The sequence below is a fragment of the Pan paniscus genome, chromosome 20 (genome assembly GCF_029289425.2).
Source record: "Pan paniscus chromosome 20, NHGRI_mPanPan1-v2.0_pri, whole genome shotgun sequence".
Taxonomy (NCBI): Eukaryota; Metazoa; Chordata; class Mammalia; order Primates; family Hominidae; genus Pan; species Pan paniscus.
The window spans coordinates 52,001,506-52,029,257 of NC_073269.2; the positions used below are offsets into that span (position 1 = coordinate 52,001,506).

Here is a 27,752-nt window from a genome sequence, read left to right on the forward strand (position 1 = left end):
TCTCTACTAAAAATACAAAAATTAGCCTGGCGCAGCGGCATGTGCCTGTAATCCCAGCTACTCGGGAGGCTGAGGCAGGATAATTGCTTGAATCCAGGCAGCAGCAGTTGCAGTGAGCCGAGATCACGCTACTGCACTCCAGCCTGGGTGACAGAGCAAGACTCCATCTCATTCATAAAGAAAGAAAGAAAGAAAGAAAGAAAGAAAGAAAGAAAGAAAGAAAGAAAGAAAGCAAGCAAGCAAGCAAGCAAGCAAGCAAGCAAAAAGAGGTTCAGTGAAGAGTGTAAGGACTGGGAATTGACTTCAAATAACAAGCAAACAAGAAACCCCCCAGAATCCTAACAGAGAACATCCATGGATGTCAGGAATTAGTAACAAAAGATAATTTCCTTTTTATTTATTTATTTATTTTTTGAGACGGAATCTCACTCTGTCCCCCAGGCTGGAGTGCAGTGGCACGATCTCAGCTCACTGCAACCTCTGCCGCCTGGGTTCAAGCAATTCTCCTGCCTCAGCCTCCCAAGTAGCAGGGATTACAGGTGCCTGCCACCGCACCTGGCTAATTTTTGTATGTTTAGTAGAGATGGGGTTTCACCATCTTGCCCAGGCTGGAAAAGGATAATTTCAAACTTCCTATACATTTGAAGCTTTAAAAAAAATTTATACCGGGCACAGTGGCTCATGCCTGTAATCATAGCACTTTGGGAGGCTGAGGCGGGCGGATCACGACGTCAGGAGATCAAGACCATCTTGGCTAACACAGCGAAACCTCGTCTCTACTAAAAATACAAAAAACTTAGCTGGGCGTGGTGGCAGGCACCTGTAGTCCCAGCTACTCGGGAGGCTGAGGCAGGAGAATGGCGTGAACCCGGGAGGCGGGAGCTTACAGTGAGCTGAGACTGCGCCACTACACTCCAGCCTGGGCAACAGAGCAAGACTCTGTCTCAAAAAAAAAATGTATTATTTTTCTTAGAGACAGGGTCTTACTCTGTTGTCCAGGCTGGAGTGCAGTGGCGCCATCAGAGTTCACTACAGCCTCAAATTCCTGGGCTTAAGCAATCCTCCTGCTTCAGCCTCTCCAGTGGCTGGGATCACAGGTACATGCCACCATGCCCGGCTAATTTTTTTATTTTTCTTTTTGTAGAGACAGGGTCTCGCTATGTTGCCAAGGCTACACAGTGAACTTTAAATGCACACACTAAGTAATAACTAATTAGAACAGAAAGATAATGAAACTGCTATAAATTAAAATTGTGGAATACAGCTAAAATAGTACTCAGATGGAAAATCAAATCCTTAAATGCTTGCTTACATTGGAAAAGATAACTAAAGATTAATGAGCCAATCACTTAAAACCGTGGTAACAAACATTCAAAGAAAGTAGCAGGAAAGAAATAAAGGCAACAGAAATAAAACAGAAAAAGTGCCAAAAGAATATGAACAAAACAAGAGCTAGTTATTTGAGATGACTGAAAACAAGCAAATATTTTGCAAGATTGGACATAGTAGTAGCAACAGAAAAGGGGCACATTACAAACATATGGTATTTTATACTATGAATAGCAGGCATTTTTATAAATGTTGATGAGCAACTTCATGGCAAAACTGAAAAGGTCAATTCCTAGTGTGTGATAAGACAAAAGGTAGAATGGCCGGCCGGGCATGGTGGCTCATGCCTGTAATCCCAGCACTTTGGGAGGCCATGGTGGGCGGATCACCAGAGGTCAGGAGTTCAGACCAGCATGACCAACATGGTGAAACCGTGTCTCTGCTAAAAACACAAAAATTAGCCGGGTGCAGTGGTGGGCGCTGGTAATCCCAGCTATTCGGGAGGCTGAGGCAAGAGAATTGCTTGAACCCGGGAGGTGGAGATTACAGTGAGCTGAGATCGCGCCACTGCACTCCAGTCTGGGTAACAAAGCAAGACTCTGCCTCAAAAAAAAAAAAAAAAAAAAAAAAGACAAAAGGTAAAACAAGTTAACAGAAGCCAGATCAAAGATGGCCGACTAAGGCAAGTGGAACTTAAATTTTACTTGAAGGAAGTTGGAGCCAGGTAGCAAGTGAGGGTTGGGCTTCAGGTGAAAAGGGTGGGCCTGGCCCAGGGTAAGTGCTACAGGGGTGGAAAAGAGGGCGAGGATTAGGGAGAGAAGGAAAAGAGGTTTACTCCCAGGTTTCTGGTTTGGGAACTGGGAGGGGCCTGGAGAGGAGCGTGGGGAGAAAGTGGAAAAGTGTAGTTCTGCCACATGAGTCCGAGGTGCTCCTGGGACGTCCAAAAGGAGGATGATCAGAAGCGGGTTGCATACCCAGGCCTGAGGCTCACTGATGTAGTCTGGATATTTGTTTCTTCCCGAATCTCATGTTGAATTACAATCCCCGATGTGGGAGGTGGGGCCTGGTGGGGGGTGTTTGGATCATGGGGGCAGATCCCTCATGGCTTGGTGCTGTCTTCAGGATAGCGAGTTGTCACAAGATCTGGTCATTTAAAAGTGTGTGGCACCTCCCTGCCCCCCAACACTCCCTTTCTCTTGCTCCTGCTCTGCCACGTGAGATGCCTGCTCCCCCTTCACCTTTCACTATGATTGGAAGCTTCCTGAGGTTTCCCCAGAAGCTAAGCAGATGCCAGCACCACGCTTCCTATACAGCCTGCAGAACTGTAAGCCAATTAAACCCCTTTTCTTTATTAATTAGGAGGGTACTCTGGAGGAGGTGGATGGTGTGAAGTGGAGGCAGGTGAAAGACCGAGGAGATCCTTCCTTCCTGACCAGGGGGAAAACGCTCCCCACCCATCCTCACCAGATTAGCCACATTATCAGGCGTCAGCAGAGGCTGCAGGAACTCAGCTGTGATGTCCGTGTCTGACTGGCCGGAGATCTGCGCTGAGGCCTTCGAGGTCCCCGATGGGCCTGGCTCCAAGTCTTTGTCCTCATCGTCCTCCCCCAGGTTGGGCTCTGGGATGAGGGAAAAGAACAAGATGCTGGCTATAGAGAGAGCTGCAGGCCCTCCATCCTTCCCGGGTGCCCAGGTGGTCCCTGCCTCTAGTCAGCCTCAGCAAACAGGAGCAAACAGCGGATGAAGATCCAGGCTGCAGCTCTGCCTCTGGTGCCAAAGCACTTTATGACCCTGGGCAACTACCTGACTCGTTCTGGACCTCAGATCTCCTGATCTGGGAAATGGGAGTAAGCCACACCCCTGCAGCTTATCATAAGCTCTAAGAAGAGATTATTATTATTACTATTTTTTGAGACAGTCTTGCTTGTCACCGAGGCTGCAGTACAATGGCATGATTTTGGCTCACTGTAACCTCCGCCTCCCAGGTTCAAGTGATTCTCCTGCCTCAGCCTCCCAAGTAACTGGGATTACAGGCATGCGCCACCATGCCCAGCTAATTTTTTTGTATTTTTAGTAGAGATGGGGTTTCACCATGTTGGCCAGGCTGGTCTCAAATTTCTGACCTCAGGTGATCCACCTGCCTCAGCCTCCCAAAGTGCTAGGATTACAGGCATGAGCCACCACGCCCAGCCTGGTGCAGTTTTTTAGAAGGCACTTTGGTAATGGCTATCAAGAATGTACACTCGGTAGCTAAAGGCACACCTGGTGCTCAGACCTTGATTTCTGAAACTATTCCCCACTTAAAGGAAACCAGGGTTCCTTAAAAAGAAAGACTGATTCCAGGGCTGGGGCAAGGACAGTACAAGAGGAGTCTAGAACATCTTGTCATGCTAGTAAGTAAGTGAAATGCTCAAAACAAATTCCTGATAGTAAGTGGGAAGAAGAGAAAGTTCTTCCTTACAGCAGAGTGTCAACTAATAAATGTAGAAGGAAAATCTCTTTGGAGCCAGTATAGAATAATAGACTCAGGCAACAATCATCACTGGATGTTAAAACCACTGGGTGAGGCTGGGCGCAGTGGCTCACACCTGTAATCCCAGCACTTTGGGATCATGAGGTCAGGAGATCGAGACCATACTGGCTAACACTGTGAAACCCCGTCTCTACTAAAAAAAATACAAAAAATTAGCCGGGCAGATGGCGGGCACCTGTAGTCCCAGCTACTCGGGAGGCTGAGGCGGGAGAATGGTGTGAACCCAGGAGGCGGAGCTTGCAGTGAGCCGAGATTGCACCACTGCACTCCAGCCTGGGCAACAGAGCGAGACTCTGTCTCAAAACAAAACAAAAAAACACAAAAAAACCACTGGGTGAACGTTTAAAGAGAAACATGTATTTTACATAGTTTCAAATATCTCCCCCAGCTTATCACTGACAAAGATAAAAATGGCACTTGACACTAGAGAAAGCTGGTTGATACTGTGTTAACCAAGCGTTCAAACTTAATATCTCCAACAATGGGACACCATGTGCCTCCTGATCCCATGTACTGAGGCAACCAGGGGATCACCTGAGGCGGGTGGATTACCTGAGGTCAGGAGTTTGAGACCAGCCTGGCCAACATGGTGAAACCCTGGCTCTACTAAAAATGCAAAAAAATTGGTCAGATATGATGGCGCGCACCAGTAGTCCCAGCTACTAGGGAGGCTGAGGAGGGAGAATCTCTTAAACCTGGGAGGCAGAGGTTGCAGTGAGCCAAGATCAGGCCACTGTACTCCAGCCTGGGTGACAGAGTGAGACTGTCTCAAAAAAAAAAAAAAAAAAAAAAAAAAGACAAATTTGGTGGGTAAAATATAACTTTAAATATACAAACCCTGGCCAGGTGCAGTGGCTCACGCCTGTAATCTCAACACTTTAGGAGGCGAAGGCAGGCAGATCACTTGAGGTCAGGAGTTCAAGACCAGCCTGACCAACATGGTGAAACCCCGTCTCTACTAAAAAGACAAAATTAGCTGGGCATGGTGGCACATGCCTGTAATCCCAGCTACTTGGGAGGCTGAGGCAGGAGAATTGCCTGAACCTGGGAGGCAGAGCTTGTAGTGAGCCGAGATCCCACCACTGCACTCCAGCCTGGGCAACAAGAGTGAAACTCCATCTCTAAAAAAAAAAAAGAAACAAATACAAAAATTAGCCCGGTGTGGTGGCACTCGCCTGTAGTTCCAGTTACTCAGGAAGCAGAGGTATGAGAATTGCTTGAACCCGGGAGACAGAGGCTGCAGTGAGCCCAGATTACACCACTGCACTCCAATCTGGGCAACAGAGCAAGACTGTCTCAAAAAAAAAAGGATGAGGTAGATTTCTATAAAGAACTCCAAGATGAAAGTAAATGAAACTAAATGAAAACAAGGTACAGAATACTCTGCTTAGTATACTTAATTATGAAAAAACATAGTAAGATCCCTACCTCACTCCTTAGATAAATTCCTTTTTTTTTTTTTTTTGAGACGGAGTCTTGCTCTGTCACCCAGGATGGAGTGCAATGGTGCAATCTTGGCTCACTGCAACCTCTGCCCCCAGTTCAAGCAATTCTTCTGCCTCAGCCTCCCAAGTAGCAGCAACTACAGGTGTGCACCACCATGCCTGGCTAATTTTTGTATTTTTAGTAGAGACAGGGTTTCACCATGTTAGCCAGGCTAATTTCGAACTCCTGACCTCAGGTGATCCGCCCAACTTGGCCTTCCAAAATGCTGGGATTACAGGCATGAGCCACTGTGCCTGGCAATTCCCCCCGCCACCTTTTTTTTTTTGACACAGAGTTTCACTCTTGTCACCCAGACTGGAGTGCAATGGCATGATCTCGGCTTACTGCAACTTCCGCCTCCTGGGTTCAAGTGATTCTCCTGCCTCAGCCTCCGGAGTAGCTGGGATTACAGGCATGCATCACTACACCCAGCTAATTTTTGTATTATTAGTAGAGACGGGGTTTTTCCATGTTGGCCAGGCTGGTGTCAAACTCCTAACCTCAGGTGATTCACATGCCTTGGCCTCCCAAAGTGCTGGGATTACAGGCGTGAGCCACTGCGCCCAGCCTAATTCCTTATTTTTTAAAATGAAAAAATAAATCTTTCGTAAATGCTCTAGAAAAAAAGTGTGATTTAAGAAAAAAATCTTAAAGTTAAGCCATAGTTGACACTATTGATAAATAATACAACCACTAGAAAATTACTTCAGAAAGAAAATTATCTGATAACTAAAACAAAGGAATGAAAGAAGAGCTCCACACTCTACATAAAGCACTTCTGGAGGAAAACATAAAAAAGAAGTGTTCACACCTGGGGAGTGGTTACTTCTTGGGAGAGGGATAAGAGGGAGACTATTTTCATTTTATTTCTTTCTGTAAAATTTAAACAATGCATAATTTATTAAACGTATATTTTGATAATTCTATTGTAATTTATATATCATATTAAATACTGTAATTTATTTTTATAATTATTTTATAATTTTTTAAAATTAGAGACAGGGTTTTGCCATGTTGCCTAGGTTGGTCTTGAACCCCGGCCTCAAGTGATCTGCCCGCCTCAGCTTCCCAAAGTGCTGGGAATACAGGTGTGAGCCACTGTGCCTGGCCCACATAACATAATCTATAATATAATCTTAGTAAATACAAATTCAGCATAGTTTAAGGTAAATAATGAAACATTTCAGCATGGTCTGCCTGCCCCACCCCACCAGCCCCTCTCACCCAGCTTCATCTTCTTGAGTGTGGAGTCCGAGTCATCGCGGGGCCGCTTGCGGGTGTCCTTGCTGCTCGGCATGTTGCGGGCGATCTCGGCCTGAGGTGTGCCCAGGTCCACCAGCAGGGTGGTGATCTGGGCCTGGAACTCCAAGGAAGCCGGGTGCTTCAGTACACTCAACAGGTGCAGCTTCAGATTCTTACGCACGCTGCTCACCTGCGATTTGGCCAGCGTCGGGGGCAGGTTGGCTGTGAGGAAAGCGGCAGGAGCTGTGTCTTGTGGACAGATCTCATGGCATGCTGCCAGTCTTAATTCTCAACCCCAAACTTGGGCAGTGGTCTTGCAGGCATCTACTAGAAAAGTTCCTTCACCCTCAGATCTAACGTGCGGCTTTCCGCCTTACAAGCTGATGCTTCAAACCCTGGGGGTCTCCATCAGTATCAGTCAATCTTAAAACAAAGAGAAAAACTCACCCTCTCTTTTAGTAAATACATACAATTTCGTCCTCCTCCATCTCTGGTCTGGAAATTCACATATGCTTCGCTTGGGGAGGGTTATAATCACCACTTTTGCCTCCAGAAACCCCCAACTGAACTGCTGCAACAGCTCACTGCTGGTCTCCCTGACGCTAGGATGACTTTCTAATGGTCACCCTGATAAGTGAGCCTCCCCTGTTCCACAGTGAAAAAGGATGCCTGTAATTCTGCCTGCCTAGCATCCACTGCCCCTTCCTCAGCCAACAACACACCCACTCTCCGTTAAGGGAGACCCCCCTTCTCCAGTCTCCTTCCGAGTGGGCATGAGACCTGGGGCCAGTGAGAATACCACATTCCCTCGGCCACTGTAATTGGCTCAGAGACTGGCTCATAATCTCTGCTCAGCCAATCAGAAACAATGACCGTCAGCCCTTGGACTTCTGCTGGAATGGTTGGGAAGGAGACACTCTCTTTCCCATGGTGTTGCTAAGTGAACGGAATGGGAGCCATGAACTATGGGGGGCCATCTTTGCTACCCTAAGGAAAGGGCCAGAGAGTGAAACTAAAATGGAGAAACAAAGAGCTGAGAGATGGAGAAATGCAGATCCACGACCTGTACGCATTCATACCCCAACCCCAGACTTCTCGGTTTTCGTTTCACAAAACAGAGAAAATGGTATGAGTCTCTGTGTACCCATCAACATTTCGCTAATCTTGGAACATCTATCCTCCCTTTCGGTGGGGGGAGAGGACTGGAATATCTGAAAGTATTTCACAGACATCATGTCATTTCACCCCCACATACCTCAATATTAAAGCCAGTCCTGAATCAAGTTTCTGTCACATGCCAAAAGATTCCTGTCTAATGTAGAGAATCTCAGGCCTGCCAGATGGATGACTAGCGCTCGGGGTCCACCACGGAGCTACATTTCTTTAAGAATGAGCAGGCTGAGGCCGGGTGCAGTGGCTCACACCTGTAATCCCAGCACTTTAGGAGGCCGAGGCAGGCGAATCACAAGGTCAAGAGATAGAGATCATCCTGGCCAACACGGTGAAACCCCGTCTCTACTAAAAGTAAACAAATTAGCTGGGTGTGGTGGTGCGTCCTGTAATCCCAGCTACTCGGGAGGCTGAGGCAGGAGAATCACTTGAACTGGGGAGGCAGAGGTTGCAGTGAGCCAAGATTGCACCACTGCACTCCAGCCTGGTGACAGAGCGAGACTCCGTCTCAAAAAAAAAAAAAAAAGAAAGAGCAGACTGGCCAGTGAAGAGAAGGCAGGGGGGAGGACAATGACCTACCATGCAGAGTTTCATAGGCCTGGATCACCTCAGACATGAACATGGGTCTCTGGCGGGCGATATTGGCGAGGGAGCCCAGCGCTGTGGTCAGGTTGATGGAGGAGATGGCAGGGTGCACCATGAACTTAAGCAGCTGCTCCAAGGCGGCCTTGCCCTCTTCCCATAGCACGTCTAAGAGACAGAGAGGAGAACCAGTCAGTGGGATCCGTTTTCCCAGGCCTCTGGAGACAGCAGCTTTTGGGACTAAAAGGAAGGACAGATCCTGGTACCTAGATGTCTATGAATGGCGGGAAAAACAGAAAATGTGGTGGTTGATTAGTTCTATGAGACTATTAATGAGTATAAAAATTTAGTTATAAGGGGCTAGGCGCAGTGGCTCATGCCTGTAATCCCGGCACTTTGGGAGGCCAAGGCAGGCAGATCACTTGAGGTCAGGAGTTCAAGACCAGCCTGGCCAACATGGTAAAACCCCGTCTCTACTAAAAATACAAAAAATTAGCCCAGGTGTGGAGGCCTGTGCCTGTAATCCCAGCTACTTGGGAGGCTGAGGCAGGAGAATCGCTTGAACCCAGGAGGCAGAGGTTGCAGTGAGCCGAGATCGCGCCACTGCACTCCAGCCTGGGCGACAGAGTTGGACTCCATATTAAAAAAAAAAAAAAATTTAGTTATAAAGATGTTCAAAGCATGGGCTTGCAATAGTGAAAGACTAGAATACATGTCTATATACACACAACTCAAAGTCCCTTGTGACACCACTCCCCTCAATACAGTCCCCAAAATTAATGCTTAAAACTTTGGTGGATATCTTTCCAGACCTTTCCTATACAGAAACATAATGAATGCCATATATATATTTTTAACTTAAAAAATTTTAATGGGTATATAGTAGGTGTAAATAATTATGGGGTACATGAGATTTTGATACAGGCATGCAATGCATAATTATCACCATCAGGGTAAATGGGGTCTCCATCACAAGCATTTATCCGTTTTGTTACACACAATCCAATTACACTATTTCAATTATTTTAAAATGTATGATTATTTTTTAGTATAGTTACCCTGCTGTGCTATCAAATACTGGATCTTTTTTTTTTTTCCCTGAGATGGGGTCTCACTCTGTCACCCAGAGTGGAAAGCAGTGGCGTGATCTCGGCTCACTGCAACCTCCACCACCCAGACTCAGGTGATCCTCTCAACTCAGCCTCCTGAGCTGCTGAGACCACAGGCACATGCCACCATGCCTGGCTATCAAATACTAGATCTTATTTGTTCTAACTATTTTTTTGTACCCATTAACCATTCCCACTTCCTCCCCAACCGCCCATTACCCTTTTCAGCCTCTGGTAACCATCATTCTACCGTCTGTCTCCATGAGTTCAATTGTTTTCATTTTTAGCTCTCACAAATAAGTGAGAACACGCAAAGTTGTCTTTCGGTGCCTGGCTTATTTCACTTAATGACTTCCACTTCCATCCATGTTGTTGCAAATGACAGGATCTCCTTCTTTTTTATGGCTGAATAGTACTCAATTGTGTATGAGTACCACATTTTCTTTATCTATTACTCTGTTGAGGAACACTTAGTTTGCTCCGAAGTCTTGGCTATTGTGACTAGTGCTGCAATGAATATGGGAGTGCGGGTTATCTTTTTGATACAGTGATTTCCTTTATTTCGGTTACATATCCAGCAGTGGGATTGCTGAATCATATGGTAGCTCAATTTTTAATTTTTTGAGGAACCTCAAAACTCCAAACAATTTTTAGGCTGTAGTAAGTGACATTCTCACCAACAGTGTACAAGTGTTTCCCTTTCTCCACATCCTCGCCAGCATTTGTTGTCTTTTTGATAAAAGTCACTTTAACTGGGGTGAGACATTTCATTGTAGTTTTGACTTGAACGCCACATTATTTAAAATAGTGAATTAGGCCGGGCACGGTGGCTCACGCCTGTAATCCCAGCACTTTGGGAGGCCGAGGTGGGCAGATCACGAGGTCAGGAGATCAAGACCATCCTGGCTAACACGGTGAAACCCTGTCTCTACTAAAAATACAAAAAATTAGCCGGGCGTGGTGGCGGGCACCTGTGGTCCCAGCTACTCGGGAGGCTGAGGCAGGAGAATGGCGTGAACACGGGAGGCGGAGCATGCAGTGAGCCGAGATAGCGCTACTGCACTCCAGCCTGGGTGAAAGAGCAAGACTCCGTCTCAAAAAATAAAAGTGAATTAAAAATCTAAATGACCATCAACAGAGCATTGCTTAATAGAATGTAATGTAACTATACTATGGAATATGGTATAGCAACTATATGATTCTCAGAGGGAAGGACGTCACTGATACTATTAAGTCAAAAAGGCTGTCAAACAATACAGAAGAATAGTTAATATTTATGGAATGTTTACTATTCCAGGCATATTAATACACCAAATGCTCATACCTACATCCTAAATTAGATGCCATAATAACGATCCCCAATTTACCAATGAGGAATCAGGCTCAGAGACAAGGGAAAATAGGCTGTGTGTCAGACACAAGCTACTATAATGTCTCTGAGATGAAAACACAAAGCATGGCCTCATTTTTGCAAACAGAAAAGCAAACAAATGCAGACACTATGCATATACACATACAAATACCTACATGTGCACAAGAAAGATCTGAAAGGAAACATAATACTCTTAACAGTGTTTCTCTCTGGAAAGCAGGACTGAGGGAGGGGACATTATTCCTTTTTATTCACCCATATTGCTTGACACCAAGTGTATATATAGTACTTTTTTTTTTTTTTTTGAGACAGTCTCATTCTGTCACCCAGGCTGGAGTGCAGTGGCACAGTCTCAGCTCACTGCAACCTCTGCCTTGTGGGTTCAAGCGATTCTCGTGCCTCAGCCTCCCAAGTAGCTGGGATTACAGGTGCCCGCCACCATGCCCGGCTAATTTTTGTATTTTTAGTAGATAAGGGGTTTCACCATGTTGGCCAGGGTGGTCTCGAACTCCTAACCTCAAGTGATCTGCCTGCCTTGGCCTCTCAAAATGCTGGGACTATAAGCATGAGCCACCACACCTGGCCTATGTCCTACTTTTATAATTTGCAGTTAAGAAAACTGTAAAACTGCCCGGCGCGGTGGCTCAAGCCCGTAATCCCAGCACTTTGGGAGGCCAAGGCGGGCGGATCACAAGGTCAGGAGTTCGATACCAGCTTGGCCAATATGGTGAAACCCTGCTTCTACTAAAAATAATTTTTAAAAAAATTGGCCGGGTATGGTGGAGGGAGCCTGTAGCCCCAGCTACTTTGGAGGCTGAGGCAGAAGAATCTCTTGAACCCGGAAGGCGGAGGTTGCAGTGAGCTGAGATTGCGCCATTGCACTCCAGCCTGGGCGACAGAGGAAGACTCCGTCTCAAAAAAAAAAAAAAGAAAAGAAAACCATAAAACTAGCTAGCATCGACTGGCTCACACTCATGGAACTTCACTACAAACCTGTGAGAGTGGTACTATGTTATTGTCTCCAATTTACAAAAAAGAAAATGAAGTACAGAGACAGGTAACTTGCCCAAGTTCATGATGAGTAAGCAGTGCAGCTGGGATCTGAACCTAGCACCAGGGATCTTAACTACTGCACACACTGTTCCAGAAATTTAAAACCAAAAAAGACAAGGGGGAGAGAGGGAGGGGCGTGAAGGAGAGGAAACTGGTGCAGGGCTGTCAGGGGTGGCAGCTGAAGGCAGTACTCACTGTACTGGATGTAGGGGTGGTCACGAGGGATGCGGTCCAGGCTGATATCATGCTCCTGGCGTCGGGGTATCTCTGAGTCAGCCATGCGGGGTGACAGGGTGACAATGAGGCCCTCCACAAACTTGATGGCGTGGGTGCGGATGCCGTCATTGTCAGAGTCCAATAGCAGGATGATGTCCCCCGCCATGGCAGATACCATGTCCCAGCAGGCCTCCTGTAGCTCGCTAATGACCCGTGACTTTACCATCCACTGCCAGCAGGCCAGGAAGGAATGGAAGAGACACACAAAGAGGTGAAGACAACCCATCAGTCACCAACACCCTCTGCCAATACCCAGAGAACCATGAATGATGAATACATTCATTTGGTTAACAGTTACTGAGTTCCAACTCTGCCCCAGCCCAGTGCTCGGTGATGCTGGAGACAGGACTGAGTAGTGGCCAGGCCTCGCCCTGCCCTCATGGGGATGCAGAGAGTGACCACTCAGTGTGATGAAGGCACACATCTTAAGGGTAAAGGACTAACAGTGCTGACTTCACAAGGTGGTGGTGATTAAATGGATTCATTCGTTTTATTAATGCTAATGTACATCACACCATAGAGTGTTCTTTTCCTATCACACTCCATAATCAATATTTATGTGATCCATTAATTAAGGTCTACCTCCCTCCTTGGGTTATGAGCACTGTGAAGGCAGTAAGCTGTCTTGGTCACTGCTGTGTCCCCAGCATCACCTAGCCCAGGGCTAAGCACAGAGGACATACTCAGGGAATGTCTGTTGAGTGAATAAACGGATGGTCAATGGAAGGAATGAAGGTTAAGTGCAACTTCCTGACCTAGGAGACAACGTTAGCTCTCCATGTTACCTGTTCCCACAGACCAGTGGCACATCTTGCCCATAAAGAGTATGCTCGGATACTGGTTTTGAACCCCAACATATTAGTTTGTCAACGAGACATATCAGGCAGGATGGCCCTGGGTGGGGAGGGCGCTCTCACCTGCAGGGCCACCTTGTAGAGCTGGGTCATGGTGAGGATAGCCTTCTTCACCACGTTCACATTCTCGTCCCTCAAGAGCATGTTGAGGTTTGCAATGAGTTTCAGCAGCAACTCAATGTCTCGCTTGCTGGGGGATGGAGAAAAAAGGGGCGAGGTCAAGGTGTGGTCTTAGAGCAAGTGGGAGGAGCCTGAGGTTCAGGAGGGAAGGGAAATCAGGGACCTGTCTCAGGGGACCGGAATGGCACATCCAGAAGCTGGGAACAGTGCTTGGTGCCTCCAGACTGAGCCGCCCCTGAACCCTCTATCTAGACTGGTCCTGTAACACCAACTCCTTTGCTCTCTCAGGGCCCTGCTGTTCACATAAGGGACAGTAGGGGCAGACAACTGTGTGAATTTGGACAAGCGACTTCACCTCATTTAGAATAATAGTATCTATCTCAATTGTTTATGCAATTTTTTGGGAAAATTGCAACAATACTTGTAAAGTGCTTAGAAGAGTGCCTGACATGCAGAAAGCATTCAGTAAACACCAAAAAGCATTCGGTAAACACAAGCCATTGCTACTTTAAAGCACTTTGTTTTCTGTAATCACTAGTTTTGCTTGCCTCAGTCTGAGGGCTCAAAAAGTAGGGACCCTTTCCTAGCTTGGCAATAACCCCAGCAGGGTCATTTTCATTGAAGAAAAAAATGAAGGGCCTCCAACAAATGTTCAATGAATAAATAGGAGCTCAGCACAGAATTTTCACAGCATACATTACAATCTGAAATACTAATTAAATCAGTCAAAAAATATGAAACTTAGCTGTCAGCTACATGAAGGCAGGAATAATACGTTTTTGCTCACTGCTATACTACAGCCTAACATGGATGCCTGGTACGACAGCAGTCACATGGTATGTATTTGCTGAATGGACTTTTTACAAATTCAGAAAATTTACCACAAATTCTCCCAGTAAATGGGGAGATAGGATATTTGGGTTCTGGCACTGCAGACATGAGTTAAAATCCCAGCCTTGGCCAGGCGCAGTGGCTCACGCCTGTAATCACAGCACTTTGGGAGGCTGAGGCAGGTGGGTCACCTGAGGTCAGGAGTTTGAGACCAGCTTGACCAACGTGGTGAAACCCCATCTCTACTAAAAATACAAAATTAGCCGGGCATGGTGGCGAGCACCTGTAACTCCAGCTACTTGGGAGGCTGAGGCAGGACAATCACTTGAACCTGTGTGGTGGAGGTTGCAGTGAGCCGAGATCGCACCATTGCACTCCAGCCTGGGCAACAAGAGCGAAACTCCATCTCAAAACAAACACAAAAACAAAAACAAAAAAAAAACAACAACAGAAAACAAAATTAGCTGGGTGTGGTGGCAGGCACCTGTAATCCCAGATACTCGGGGGGGCTGAGGGAGGACAATCACTTGACTCAGGAGGCAGAGGTTGTAGTCAGTCGAGATTGCACCACTGCACTCCAGTCTGGCCGACAGAGTGAGATTCCATCTCAAAAAAATAATAAATAAATAAATAAATAAATAAATAAATAAATAAAATCCCAGCCTTGCCGCATTCTGGCTGTGTGACCTTAAGAAAATTCACTTCACCTCTCTGAGACTGTTTTCTCTTCAGTTAAAGGGTCAAACAACTGATCCATAGTATTACGAATAATGAAGCTGCTCAAGCATTTAACACAGTGCCTTACAAATATTTAATACACAGTAGCTAGTCTACTTCCTCCTAGTCACAAAGTATCCAGTAAAGCTTTAATAAACAAATGAGCAAGTGACCAGCTTGAAGAAGTCACTTGACCATTCTGAGCCTGTTTCCCTTTCTGTAAAAAGAGGATAACCACAGTATCCATTGAGGCTGCCATAATTACGGAGATAACATGGGAAAGGACCTGACACAGCGCAGGGCACAGTACGTGTTCCACGTGGTGACTGTTATGTTCAACTCATTCATGTGTGCAACAAATACGTAGTCAGCCCCTACTAGGTGACAACACTGCTCCAGGCAGGTACTGGGGACAAAGTGGCCAGCAAGACAGAAAAAGTCAAGCCCCGTCCTCACAGAGCTGATATTTTGCGGGAAGAATCAAGGTTATTTCAATGAGTGAGGAACACTGTAAAGAACAGTGAAGGTGGGGTGCCTGAGACATGGGGCTGCATGGGAGCGGGCAGGAAGGAAATTTCTGAGGAAGAGACCTGAGGGAAGGGAGGGGGAGAGCCAGGTGGCAACCTGGGGACGAGGGTCCCTAGCAGGAACAGCAAGCAGACAGGCTGCGAAATCCAACTGTGACTTCTGAGGAGCAGAGGAGACAGAGAGGATCAGAAGTGAGATGAAGCCGAAGTGAGGGTCTGGGTTTCCACCTAAGTAAGCTGATGAGCCAGTTGGGGTCTGAGAGCAGGGGTGTGCCAAGACTGATTTACATTTAACAGCATCACTCTGGCTGCTGAGTGCAAGAGTGGAAGCGGGAAATGAGTGCGGTGATTCCTCTTTGGGGGATGAAATGCCCTGGAATGAGATTGTGAACGTGCTAAATGCCACTCACTTGTTCACTTTAAAATAGCTGATTTTTGCTGGGCGTCGTGGCTCATGCCTGTAATCCCCGCACTTTGGGAGGCCAAGGTGGGCCAATCACTTGAGGTCAGGAGTTCAAGACTGGCCTGGCCAACATGGCAGAAACCCCATCTCTACTAAAAATACAAAAATTAGCCAGGCATGGTGGCACGCACCTGTAATCCCAGCTATTCAAGGAGGCTGAGGCACAAGAATCTCGAGCCTGGGAGGTGGAGGTTGTAATGAGCCAAGATTGCGCCACTGCACTCCAGCCTGGACAACAGAGCAAAACTCAGTCTCAAAAAAAAAAAAAAAAAAAAAAAGGCCGGGCGCAGTGACTCACACCTGTAATCCCAACACTTTGGGAGGCCAAGGCGGGCAGATCACCTGAGGTCAGGAGTTTGAGACCAGCCTGGCCAACATGGCAAAACCCCTTCTCTACTAAAAATACAAAAATAAGCCGGGTGTGGTGGAGCATGCCTGTAATCCCAGCTACTTGGGAGGCTGAGGCAGGAGAATAGCTTGAACCCGGAAGTCGGAGGTTGCAGTGAGCCGAGATTGCGCCACTGCACTCAAGCCCGGACAACAGTTGAGCGAGACTCCGTCTCAAAACAAACAAACAAACAAAAGATTAAAAAAAAAAGCTAATTTTGTTATATGAATTTCAATTTAACTAAAAAGAAAAAGAAGGGAGCCAGAGAGAGACCACTGAAGTCATCAGGTAGGAGGAAAGGGTGGCTTGGGCCTGCATAGTGGCAGAGGAAGTGATTGACAAACGGTCAGATGCTACAGATATTCTCAAAGTGGAGCCCACAGTCCTTAGTGATAATGTAGATGTGAAGTGTGGAAGAAGCAGAGGAATCACAGATGACCGCAGGGTTTCCATCTTATTAAGTATTTGCTGGGGAATCAGTGTGTATGAGAGAGAGAAAGGGTCTGGGAAGCAGAGGGCAGGCCTCTCAGTGGTGGCCTCCAGGCCAGGCCACGAGCTGAAGGCTGCCACCAGTGAGAATGCTCCCGGGGCTCCGTGCCTCGCCCCATACCATGCCTCCTCGATGAAGCCGATGACAAATTTTCGCACTTCGATTGACTTGTCTGCTTGGAATGCGATGATCTCCTGCCAATGTTAGAGAGAAAGTGGATCAGGGCTACACAAGGATCCACATCCCCTTTCCCCTACACCACACTCCTTTCTCTTCTGTCAGTCACTCACATCCAGGAAGTTGTCCAGTAGTGTGGGGTCTTTGTTGATGATCAGCTCCTGGACCTGGAAGGAGATTGGGGGTGGGGAGGAGGAATACCCATATAAAACGAGGGGCCAATCAATGCAGACAGGAGAGTAGAGGGGAAGACAGCAGAGGGCTAGGCAGCAGATACACTCATTTCAATGCCTGGCTCCGCTTCTCCCTACCAAGGGTGCTATGCTCTGGGCATGGTCTCTGAACCTCAGTTTGCTCTTCTATAAAATGAGACTCTTAAACATCAACTCAAAAGGGATGTTAGGAGGCTACAATGAGATCCTACAAGGCACAGGTCCTGGTAGATAGTGAGGACATGACACAGGAGGGGGCTGAAAAAAAGAGGGAAGTGCCCCAAGGCTCAGGCCTTCCTGAGGTTTGGCCTCCTTTCACCTGTCCATCAGTTCTCCCCACTCTCCTTCTGCTTCTGCTCCCTACTTCACATTGCCATGATTCAGCAAACATCTTCACAGTGAGAACCCAATTCCTGAAGCCCTTGTGCCTGCCAGGCTCTTTGGAGTAAGCCCTTCCCATGGACATCCTCCAATAAGCAAAGAGCTGGCACAGGACCTGGCTGCTACAACTCAAGCTACTATTGCTAAACGGCCTCATGACCACCCATGGGGGAGGCACCAGGTACATCCACTCCACGTCGGAGGTGGGGCTACTCCACAAGGCTACAGGCTGATGAAGGAGCCGAACGGGTTCTCACACAGGAATGCTAACCCTGCCAGTCTCTGAACTCCAACTGCCTCCTGCTCTGAACCATGCCCAGCCCAAGTGCCCCATGTCGTCTTCTGCCTTTGCACACACTTCTGTGCCCTCAGCTTGACATGCTCTCCCTCTCTTGGCTGGGCACGGTGGCTCGTGCCTGTAATCCCAGCAGTTTGCGGGGGCCAAGGAGGGTGGACCACTTGAGCTCACGAGTTTGAGACCAGCCTGGTCAACATGGTGAAACGCGTCTCTACTAAAAATACAAAAATTAGCCAGGCATGGTGGCAGGTGCCTGTAATCTCAGCTACTCAAGAGGCTGAGGCAGGAGTTGCAGTGAGAGCCAGGATCGTGCCATGGCACTCCAGCCTGGGCAACAGAGCAAGACTCTGCCTCAAAAAAAAAAAAAAAAAAAGAGATGCTCTGCCTCTCTCATTTGGTACACTTCTCTCCTTTTATCCTCCATGGCTTGGTTCAAAAGTCCTCCCTGACTCCCCATCCCTAGGCTGGGTCAGGAGCTCCCTCTGGGCTCCCAGAGCCCCCCTGGGCTCCCTTCTCCATCCCAGCCCTGCCCACACTGGGTCATCATTGCCTGGTGACAGGAATGTCTGCCCCACTGGACTGGACACTGGCAGAGAAGAAATGCAATGATGAAGAGTGTAGGATTTGGAGCTGGAATCCAGGATTCAATTACTAGTTCAGCCAGCTCCCAGCAGAGTGACCCTGGGCTAATAATTTAAGCCCCAGGGTCTGCTTCTTTCTGTATAAAACAGGGATGAAACTACCCTGCCTTACAGAGCTTTCATGAGAACTAGAAGAGCAGAGGCCTGCACTGAGCACCGTGGCCGGCACACACTGAGTGTGTAAATGTGGACACTGGTGTTACTGCAAGTGTCTTTCTCAGGTTCCCAGCCTCCTCCCTTTCACCTGCTCAGCCCAGGATGCCCCCCGGGCCCTCACCTGTTTGAGCACTGTGATCTTTGAGTCATTGGTGATCAGCGCCGCCTGGTTCAGAAGATCCACCACCTGGAAGGAGGGGGAGTGGCAGGGGATAGTGCCAGCCCAGTCCAGCCCAGTCCAGCCCCCTCGGCACTCCCAGGGCTCTGCCACCTAAACGGGGATTGCCAAAGCCAGGGGCTATGCTTCCTCACTCCAAGCCCTACCCACCACGCTCACCCTCTCTGAGGTGGTCATGCCATCGATGCCCGGCCCCTCCTCTTGAGTGAAAAACTGTGATGCCACGCTCCGACGGGTGACGCTGTCTCCACTGCCGCTCGCCATGGCTGCTGTCAGCTTGTCCCTGGGAAAGAAGAGGATGGATCAAGCTCAGGGAACCAGCGGATGGGCTGGGCTGGATTGTCACCTGAACACCTACAAAGGGCCCAAGCCTCCTTCCCAGGCTGTTCCTCCCCAGTCAGGCCTTCTCAAGTCCCTCTCCCCTCCAGGGTCTGTCTCTGGCTTATGGATATGTGCACGGGGCCTGTAACTTGGGGGAGACTGACATCTCCCAAGGCAGAGCCAGAAGTCTCAGCCTCAGGTGGGCCAACCACAAACAGCTGCTGAACGATGGGCCACACGAATGTGCAACAGCCACCTTGCAGGTCTCCGTGTGTCCCCTCTCTCCATCTGGGATATGCTTTGGACTGGGCACCACAGCAAACTTTTTTTTTTTTTTTTTTTTTTTTTTTGAGATGAAGTCTTGCTCTGTCACCCAGGTTGGAGTGTGGTGGTGCGATCTCAGCTCACTGCAACCTCTGCCTCCCAGGTTCAAGTGATTCTCCTGCCTCAGCCTCCCAAGTAACTGGGATTACGGGCACATGCCACCATGCCCAGCTAATTTTTGTACTTTCAGTAGAGACAGGGTTTCACCATGTTGGCCAGGCTGGTCTCAAACTCCTGACCTCAGGTGTTCTACCTGCCTCGGCCTCCCAAAGTGCTGGGATTACAGGCGTGAACCACAGTGCCTGGCCCAGAGTAAACTTTCAAAAACACAGCTCTGAGGAATATCAGGCACAGAGTCCGGCACATAGTAGGCACTCAATACATCACAAAAGGCCTGCTTCAATAATTATGTTTCAGCCACTCTCTGGAATATCATGAAGCTGTTTTTAAAAGGGAGGAAGGGGGCTTTCAGGCATCCATCACAGTCACACAGGCAAAATTATGGAATGATTAACGTAGCAGTATATATCAATTACACAACTATTCATAATAGCAAAAGACTAGAAGCAACTCAAGTGTTCTCAAATAGGGAGACTGGCTGAAAAAAAAGATTATACATATACATAATCAAAGACCATGGGACTTCAACACCTGTGAAAGTAAGTGAAAAATATATAAATATAAATAAAGGAAAAAGACTATGGAATTGTAACAAGAAAGGAAGAAAAAAACAAAAAAATGAGAACAATCTCTAGACACTGATAGAGAGTGCATACATTAAGTGAAAACAAGCAAAGCTGAAGACAGTGTTGACTATATGTTTCTGTTTTACAAAAAAAAAGAAAAATGAGGCCAGGTGCAGTGGCTCATGCCTGTACTCCCAACACTTTGGGAGGCTGAGGCAGGCAGATCGCTTGAGCCTAGGAGTCGGAGAGCAGCCTGGGCAACATGGTGTAACCCTGTCTCTACAGAAAATACAAAAATTAGCTGGGCATGGTGGCGTGCCTGGTAGTCCCAGCTACTCAGGGAGGTGAAGGCAGAGGCTGTAGTGAGCCAAGATCGGGCCACTGCACTCCAGCCTGGGCAGCAGAGTGAGAACTTGTCTCAAAAAAAAGAAAGGGGAAAAAATATATATGTTAAAAAACAAAAAAAATCTGAAAGGATAAACCAAAAACCAGCAGAGGAAATAGGGTAAGAAAAATTGGTGAAGCCGGGCGCGGTGGCTCACGCCTGTAATCCCAACACTTTGGGAGGCCAAAACGGGTGGATCGTCTGAGGTTAGGAGTTTGAGACCAGCCTGGCCAACATGGTGAAACCCCATCTCTAGTAAAAATACAACAGTTAGCTGTGCCTATAATCCCAGCTACTCAGGAGGCTGAGGCAGAAGAATCGCTTGAACCCAGGAGGCGGAGGTTGCAGTGAGCCGAGATCGTGCCACTGCACTCCAGTCTGGGACATAAAGACAGACTCCATCTCAAAAAAAAAAGGTGAATCTCAGTATATTATCCTGAAAAGAGGTCCCTGACAGCCTGTTGCATCAGAGGACAATACATGCAGTTCAAGCCATTTTTGTCAAGTATGTGTTTATGTATACGCAGAATGACCTGAGGCAAGACATTTAACTTCTCTGGCTCTCAGTTTCCTCTTCTAGGAAACAGGGATAGTAACAGAGCTTACCTCCCAAGACTATTTTGAGAATTAAATGAGTTAGTATATACAGTAAACATTGGCTAAGTATACTATTATTTTTATGTACATGGGAAAAGATGTGAAGGTTACTGCATAAACTGTTAACAATTATGATAATTAATAATTTGGCCAGCTCACACCTGTAATCCCAGGATTTTGGGAGGCTAAGGTGGGAGGATCAATTGAGCTCAGGAGGTGGAGGCTGCAGTGAGCTGTGATCCCTACCACTGCATTCCAGCCTGCAGACAGAGCAACACCCTGTCTCAGAAACAAACAGGCCAGGTGCAGTGGCTCACATCTGTAATCCCAGCACCTTGGGAGGCTGAGGTAGGCAGAACACCTGAGGTCAGGAGTTTGAGACCAGACTGGCCAACATGGAGAAACACCGTCCCTACTAAAAACATACAAATTAGACAGGCATGGTGGCGCATACCTATAATCCCACCTACTTGGGAGGCTGAGGTGGGAGAATCACTTGAACCTAGGAGGCAGAGGCTGCAGTGAGCTGAGATCACGCCACTGCACTCCAGCCTGGACGAGAATGAGACTGTCTTAAAAACAAAACAAGGCTGGGTGCGGTGGCTCACACGTGTAATCCCAGCACTTTGGGAGGCCAAGGCAGACGGATCACGGAGGTCAGGAGATCAAGACCATCCTGGCTAACAAGGTGAAACCCCGTCTCTTCTAAAAATACAAAAAAATTTGCCGGGCGTGGTGGCGGGCGCCTGTATTCCCAGCTACTCGGGAGGCTGAGGCAGGAGAATGGCATGAACCCGGGAAGCGGAACTTGCAGTGAGCTGAGATCACAACACTGTACTCGAGCCTGGGCGACAGAGTGAGACTCTGTCTCAAAAAAAAAAAAACACACACACACACACACACACACACTAAACAAACAAACATGCCAAAAAAACAATAATCTGAGGATGGTGAAAATGATACTTTTTTCTTTTTTTGAGATGGAGTCTTGCACTGTCGCCCAGGCTGGAGTGCAGTGGCGTGATCGTGGCTCACTGCAAGCTCCGCCTCCTGGGTTCACACCATTCTCCTGCCTCAGCCTCCCCAGTAGCTGGGACTACAGGCGCCTGCCACCACGCCCGGCTAATTTTTTGTATTTTTAGTAGAGACGGGGTTTCACCATGTTAGCCAGGATGGTCTCGATCTCCTGACCTCGTGATCCGCCCGCCTTGGCCTCCCAAAGTGCTGGGATTACAGGCGTGAGCCACCGCACCCGGCCGAAAATACTGTTTTGTTTTTTTTTAGATGGAATTTCACTCTTGTTGCCCAGGCTGGAGTGTAATGGCACAATCTCAGCTCACCGCAACCTCCACCCTCCCAGGTTCAAGCAATTCTCCTGCCTCATCTCCCAAGTAGCTGGGATTACAGGTATGTGCCACCACATCCAGCTAATTTTTGTATTTTTAGTAGAGACGAAGTTTTACCATGTTGGTCAGGCTGGTCTCGAACTCCTGACCTCAGGTGATCTGCCCACCTTGGCCTCCCAAAGTGCTGGGATTACAGGTGTGAGCCACAGCGCCCAGCCGAAAATGACACGTTTTTTAAAAGGAACTACCCAATAGCTATTCACAGTAGTATCACGATAGGGGTCTCCTCAATGAATGACGAGCCACAGCCTCCTCCCTAGTTTCCCTGCTGCCTGTCACCCCCTATCTTGCTCAGGGTCAGGGCCAATGTCCCCATCAAGGCCTACAAGACGTTATGGCATCTGGCCTGTTCTTCCTCTGACTGCCTCTCCCCCTGAGCTCTTTGCTCCACCCACTCTGGCCACCTTGCTGTCCTGTGAACATGCCCAACATGCCCCTTCCTCAAAGACTTTGTGCCTCTCTTCCGTCTGCCTGGAATATTCCTCCTCCTAGATATCAGCACAACTCCTTCCCTCTTCATTTCCTTCAGGTCTCCACTCACATGTCTCTGCAGTAAGGTCTTCCCTGACGACTATGTTTCTTTTTTTTTTGAAACGGAGTTTCCCTCTTATTGCCCAGGCTGGAGTGCAATGGCGTGATCTCAGCTCACAGCAACCTCTGCCTCCCAAGTTCAAGCGATTCTCCTGCCTCAGCCTCCCTAGTAGCTGGGATTACAGGCATGTGCCACCACGCCTGGCTAATTTTGTATTTTTAGTAGAGACGGGGTTTCTCCATGTTGGTCAGGCTGATCTCGAACTCCCGACCTCAGGTGATTCGCCCGCCTTGGCCTCCCAAAGTGCTGGGATTACAGGCATGAGCCACCGCGCCCGGCCGATGACCATATTTCAAATTTTAACTTCCTCTCGATCCCCATCTGTGTTGCTTTTTCTCCATAGCATTTATCATCATCACACACTACATACTTGTAAGTTCCACGAGGACAGTGATTTATTTATTTATTTGAAATCATTTTTTGGTAGAAACAGAGTTTCGCCACGTTGCCCAGGCTGGTCTTGAACTCCTGCGCTCAAGCAATCCACCCTCCTTGGCCTCCCAAAGTGCTTGGGATCACAAGTCTCAGCCATCGCCCCCGGCCTAGAACAGGGATTTTGTTCCTTCACTTTTTATATTCCCAGCACGGAAGAGTGCTTGGCACCTAGCAGGAGCTCAATAAACATCTGCTGAATGAGTGAACACTACTGCCAAATGGTCTCCCCAATCACTGGGTTCAGTATTCCTGCCCTTTCACTCTTGAATCCTAATAGCTATACTTGTTCTACTTTTTCCCCCTTTCTCACTACTGCACTTGACAAGTCTTTAAAAAAAAAAAAAAAAAAGGGCATGGTGTGGTGGCTCGCTCCTGTAATCCCAGCACTTTGGGAGGCCAAGGTGGACAGATCACTTGAGGCCAGGAGTTCAAGACCAGCCTGGCCAACATGGCAAAACCCAGTCTCTGCTAAAAATACAAAAAAATTACTTGGGCATGGAGACGGATGCCTACAATCCCAGCTACTTGGGAGGCTGAGGCATGAGAATTACCTGAGCCTGGGAGGCAGAGGTTGCAGCGAGCTGAGATTGCGCCACTGCACTCCAGCCTGGATGACAGAGCAAGACTCTGTCTCAAAAATAAAACAAAACAAAAACAAAGAAAGGAAAGAAAACAAAAATAGGATGGGTATAGTGGCTCACAATTGTAAACCCAGCATTTTGGTAGGTCTAGGTGGGAGGATGGCTTGAGGCCAGGAGTTCAGGACTAGCCTAGGCCTAAAAACTAAAAAAAGAAGGCCAGGTGCAGGGGTTCATGCCTATAATCCCAACATTTTGGGAGGCTGAAGCAGGAAGAGTACTTGAGGCCAGGAGTTTGAAACCAGCCTGGGCAACACAGTGACACACCATCTCTAGACATATGCACAATTAGCTGGGCATCGATATCATGCCACTGCACTCCAGCCTGGGAGACACGGTAAGACTCCATCTCAAAAAAAAAAAAAAAAAAAAAAAAATTAGCCAGGCATGGTGCCATGAACCTTTAGTCCCAGCTACTCTGGAGGCTAAGGTGGGAGGATTGTTTGAGCCTGGTTGTAGTGAAGTATGATTGGGCCACCGTAGTCCAACCTGGGCAACAGAGCATGAACCTGATGAACCTGTTTCCAAAAAAAAAAAAAGAAAAAATAATCAGTTAATATATATTGAACACGGCCAGGCACGGTGGCTCAAGCCTATAATGCCAGCACTTTGGGAGGCCAAGGCGGGTGGATCACCCGAGGTCAGCAGTTTGAGACCAGTCTGGCCAACATGGTGAAACCTCATCTCTACTAAAAATACAAAAAAATTAGCCAGGCATGGTGGCAGGCACATGTAATCCTAGCTACTCGGGAGGCTGAGGCAGGAGAATCGCTTGAATCTGGGAGGGGGAGGTTGCAGTGAGCCGAGGTCACATCATTGCACTCCAGCCTGGGCAACAAGAGTGAAACTGTGTTTCAAATTAAAAAAAAAAAGAAAAAAAAACCACACACACACATAGAGAAAGAGAAAGAGAGAGAGAGAACACTTAATATGTGCTAAGCACAATTCTAAGATATACATATTAACTCATTTAAACCTCAGACACCAAGGTTTAAATGAATTAATATGTATATATTAGAATTAATATACATGAGTTAGGTTTACGTTTTTTGTTTTTTTGAGACAGGGTGTCACTCTGTTGCCCAAGCTGGAGTGCAGTGCCGCAATCTCAGCTCACCGCAATCTCTGCCTCCCGGGCTCAGGCGATCCTCCTACCTCATTTTCCCAAGTAGCTGAGACTACAGGCGAATGACCAGATAATTTTTGTACTTTCTGTAGAGAAGGGTTTCGCCATGTTGCCCAGGCTGGGAGTTACTATTTTTAATTTTCATTTTACAGATGAGGAAACTGAAGACCAGGGAGGTAAAGTGACCTGACCAAAGGCATATAGCTTGTAAGAGGCAGAGTCAGCAGCATGGCTGCATATCTTCCTTACCACTATGCTACAGTACTGTTTATCTGAAAGGAATTGTTTTTTACCCCCAGGTCTGTTTACGTAAGCCAAGGATCCTGGCCACCAGACAACCGGCATGCCGTCCCCAGTCAAAACATAAAAAAAACAGGCCGGGCGTGGTGGCTCACACCTGTAATCCCAACACCACTGCACTCCAGCCTGGGCGACAGAATGAGACTCTGCCTCAAAAAATAAAATAAAATAAAATAAAACCCCATAATAAACATTTCCACTTTTTTCATGATAATACATTCAGATCAACCAAAATATTTTACCCTGTTTCATTCTTCTTCTGCTTTTTGGTTTATGCTTTCAGTTTTGTTTTGTTCTTTTTTAAACACACATACACAAAATTCTCCTGCAGGAGCTAGATTTTATGCAAAAAAAGGAAAAAAAATGAAAATAAAAAAACCCATATATACATATTTCCCTTTCGTTTACAAAAAGAGCATACACAGGGCCGGGAGCAGTGACTCACGCCTGTAATCCCAGCACTTCGGGAGGCGGAGGCAGGTGGATCACGAGGTCAGGAGTTCAAGACCAGCCTGACCAACATGGTGAAACCCCATCTCTACTAAAAATACAAAAATTAGCCAGGCGTGGTGGTGTGCCTGTAATCCCAGCTACCTGGGAGGCTGAGGCAGGCGAATTGCTTGAACCTGGAAGGCAGAGGTTGCAGTGAGCCGAGATCACGCCACTGCACTCCAGCCTGGGTGACAGAGTGAGACTCTGTCTCAAAAAAAAAAAAAAAAGGAGCCTACACAGGCCCAGTTTGGTGGCTCAGGCCTGTAATCCCTGCACTTTGGAAGGCTGAGGTGGGCAGATCACTTGAGGTCAGGAGTTCAAGACCAGCATGGCCAACACAGAGAAACCCCGTCTCTACTAAAAATATAAAAATTACCTGGGTGTGGTGGGGCACGTTTGTAATCCCAGCTACTCGAGAGGCTGAGGTGGGAGAATCACTTGAACCAGGGAGGTGGAGGTTGCAGTGAACTGGGATCGTGCCAGCCTGGGCGACAGAGTGAGACCCTGTCTCAAAAAAAAAAAAAAAAAAAAAACATATACAATAAACACCAACTTCCACTTCACTTGTTTTCCCTTAATATATGTCGGAGGCCACTATATCAGTGTATAGAGATTTTCATCATTTCCTTTTATCTACCTCATTCCTTTTTAGAGTTGCATAGTATTTTTTATGTGGATGTATTATAGTTTCTTTCAGCCAATCTTCTTATTTAAGAACATTTGGGATGCGTGTAGCCTTTTGCTATGATGAACAGTATCACTGTTTCCCCTTCCCTCTCGATGTACTCGTTAAGAAGTGGTACCCTGCCCCACTGCTACCTAGGAATCTGATGACTACCCTGTTTCCCCAAACTGGCTCTAGGAGTATCTTTTATTCCTTCAACGAACATTAGCTGGGCGTCTCCGGCGTGATTGGCGCTGTGCTGAGAACACAGTGGCGACAGAGACAAACCTAGTCCCTACCTTCATGGAACACACGGTCACAGACATCATAAAACAGCACACAGATAAGAGTCGGATAACAAATTAGACCACACGTGACATGAAGGAACACGGACCGACAAAAGCATTTAACAGGCGGATTTCTGGATGGAGGGCAGGGAAGGAGGGCTTCGCAGAGGAAGTGACGTTGGTGCCGAGACCCGAAGGATGAAATGGGAGTTAGCCAAGCCGAATGGGTAAAAGGATGTTGCAGGCAGAAGGGACAGCCTGTGCAAAATCCCCGAAGCGGGAAAGCGCATGGCAAGTTTAAGGAACCGAAAGGCCAGGGCGGCTTAGAGGTGGGGGAAAAAGCAAAGAGGCCGAGTCGAAGCAAGCGAGGTCTGCGGGGCGGTGGCGCCCGGGGGGCCACGTTGGAACTTTGCCTCGAGGGCACTAGGGAGCCAAGGAAGGGTCCTGAGCAGGGGAAGAAACATGGGTCGCGAAAGCCACTGTTCCCCTCTCCCCACGGCGGTGCCCTCCCCGCCCGCGCCCCTGCTTCTTTAGGCGCCTCCTCCTTTCGTCTCCGGGCCCAAACGCCGCCTCCCGCTCACCGCGGCTCTGGCCTCCGTTCCCCTCGCGCCCCCTCAGCAGTGCCTCTTCCTACACTCCGCCGCCGCCGCCGCCGCCGCCGCCGCCATCTTCCGTTCGTCGCCGGGAACGGTGCGCACGCGCCACAAACCCAGGGCCGCCGGGAAATGGAGTCCAGAGCACAGCCCGACCCCGCCCATGCCTCGTCCCGTGCGAGCGGCATTCTGCCCGCCTCCATACTACGGCGACCAGCCCCTTCATTTCCGGCTCTGGGTCGCTAGGCCTTCTGGGAAATGTAGTCCCTTCGGAGGCACCGGGCGGAAAGGGAGCTAGAGCATTCTGGGAAATGGAGTTCTC

At 47.9% G+C, this 27,752-nt stretch overlaps 1 protein-coding gene across 2 annotated transcripts in view; it reads right to left on the reverse strand.

Annotated features, from left to right (window-relative positions):
• The window catches only part of SYMPK (symplekin scaffold protein), a 48,115-nt gene extending 20,459 nt beyond the window's left edge, over window positions 1-27,656 (reverse strand). The window contains exons 1-11 of one of the 2 annotated variants that reach the window (XM_055104001.3): window positions 27,419-27,540; window positions 26,263-26,390; window positions 18,744-18,867; window positions 18,528-18,593; window positions 16,832-16,885; window positions 16,662-16,735; window positions 13,069-13,195; window positions 12,071-12,320; window positions 8,339-8,509; window positions 6,572-6,811; window positions 2,794-2,948 (exon numbers count right to left, since the gene is read on the reverse strand). In XM_055104001.3, coding sequence (XP_054959976.1) covers window positions 2,794-2,948; window positions 6,572-6,811; window positions 8,339-8,509; window positions 12,071-12,320; window positions 13,069-13,195; window positions 16,662-16,735; window positions 16,832-16,885; window positions 18,528-18,593; window positions 18,744-18,848 — 1,242 coding nt within the window. In that variant the 5' untranslated portion in view covers window positions 18,849-18,867; window positions 26,263-26,390; window positions 27,419-27,540. Of the gene's footprint in view, window positions 1-2,793; window positions 2,949-6,571; window positions 6,812-8,338; window positions 8,510-12,070; window positions 12,321-13,068; window positions 13,196-16,661; window positions 16,736-16,831; window positions 16,886-18,527; window positions 18,594-18,743; window positions 18,868-26,262; window positions 26,391-27,418 lie in introns of both variants that reach the window. The other variant, XM_008970709.7, reaches the window with a different exon arrangement.
• Window positions 27,657-27,752: the final 96 nt, after the last annotated feature.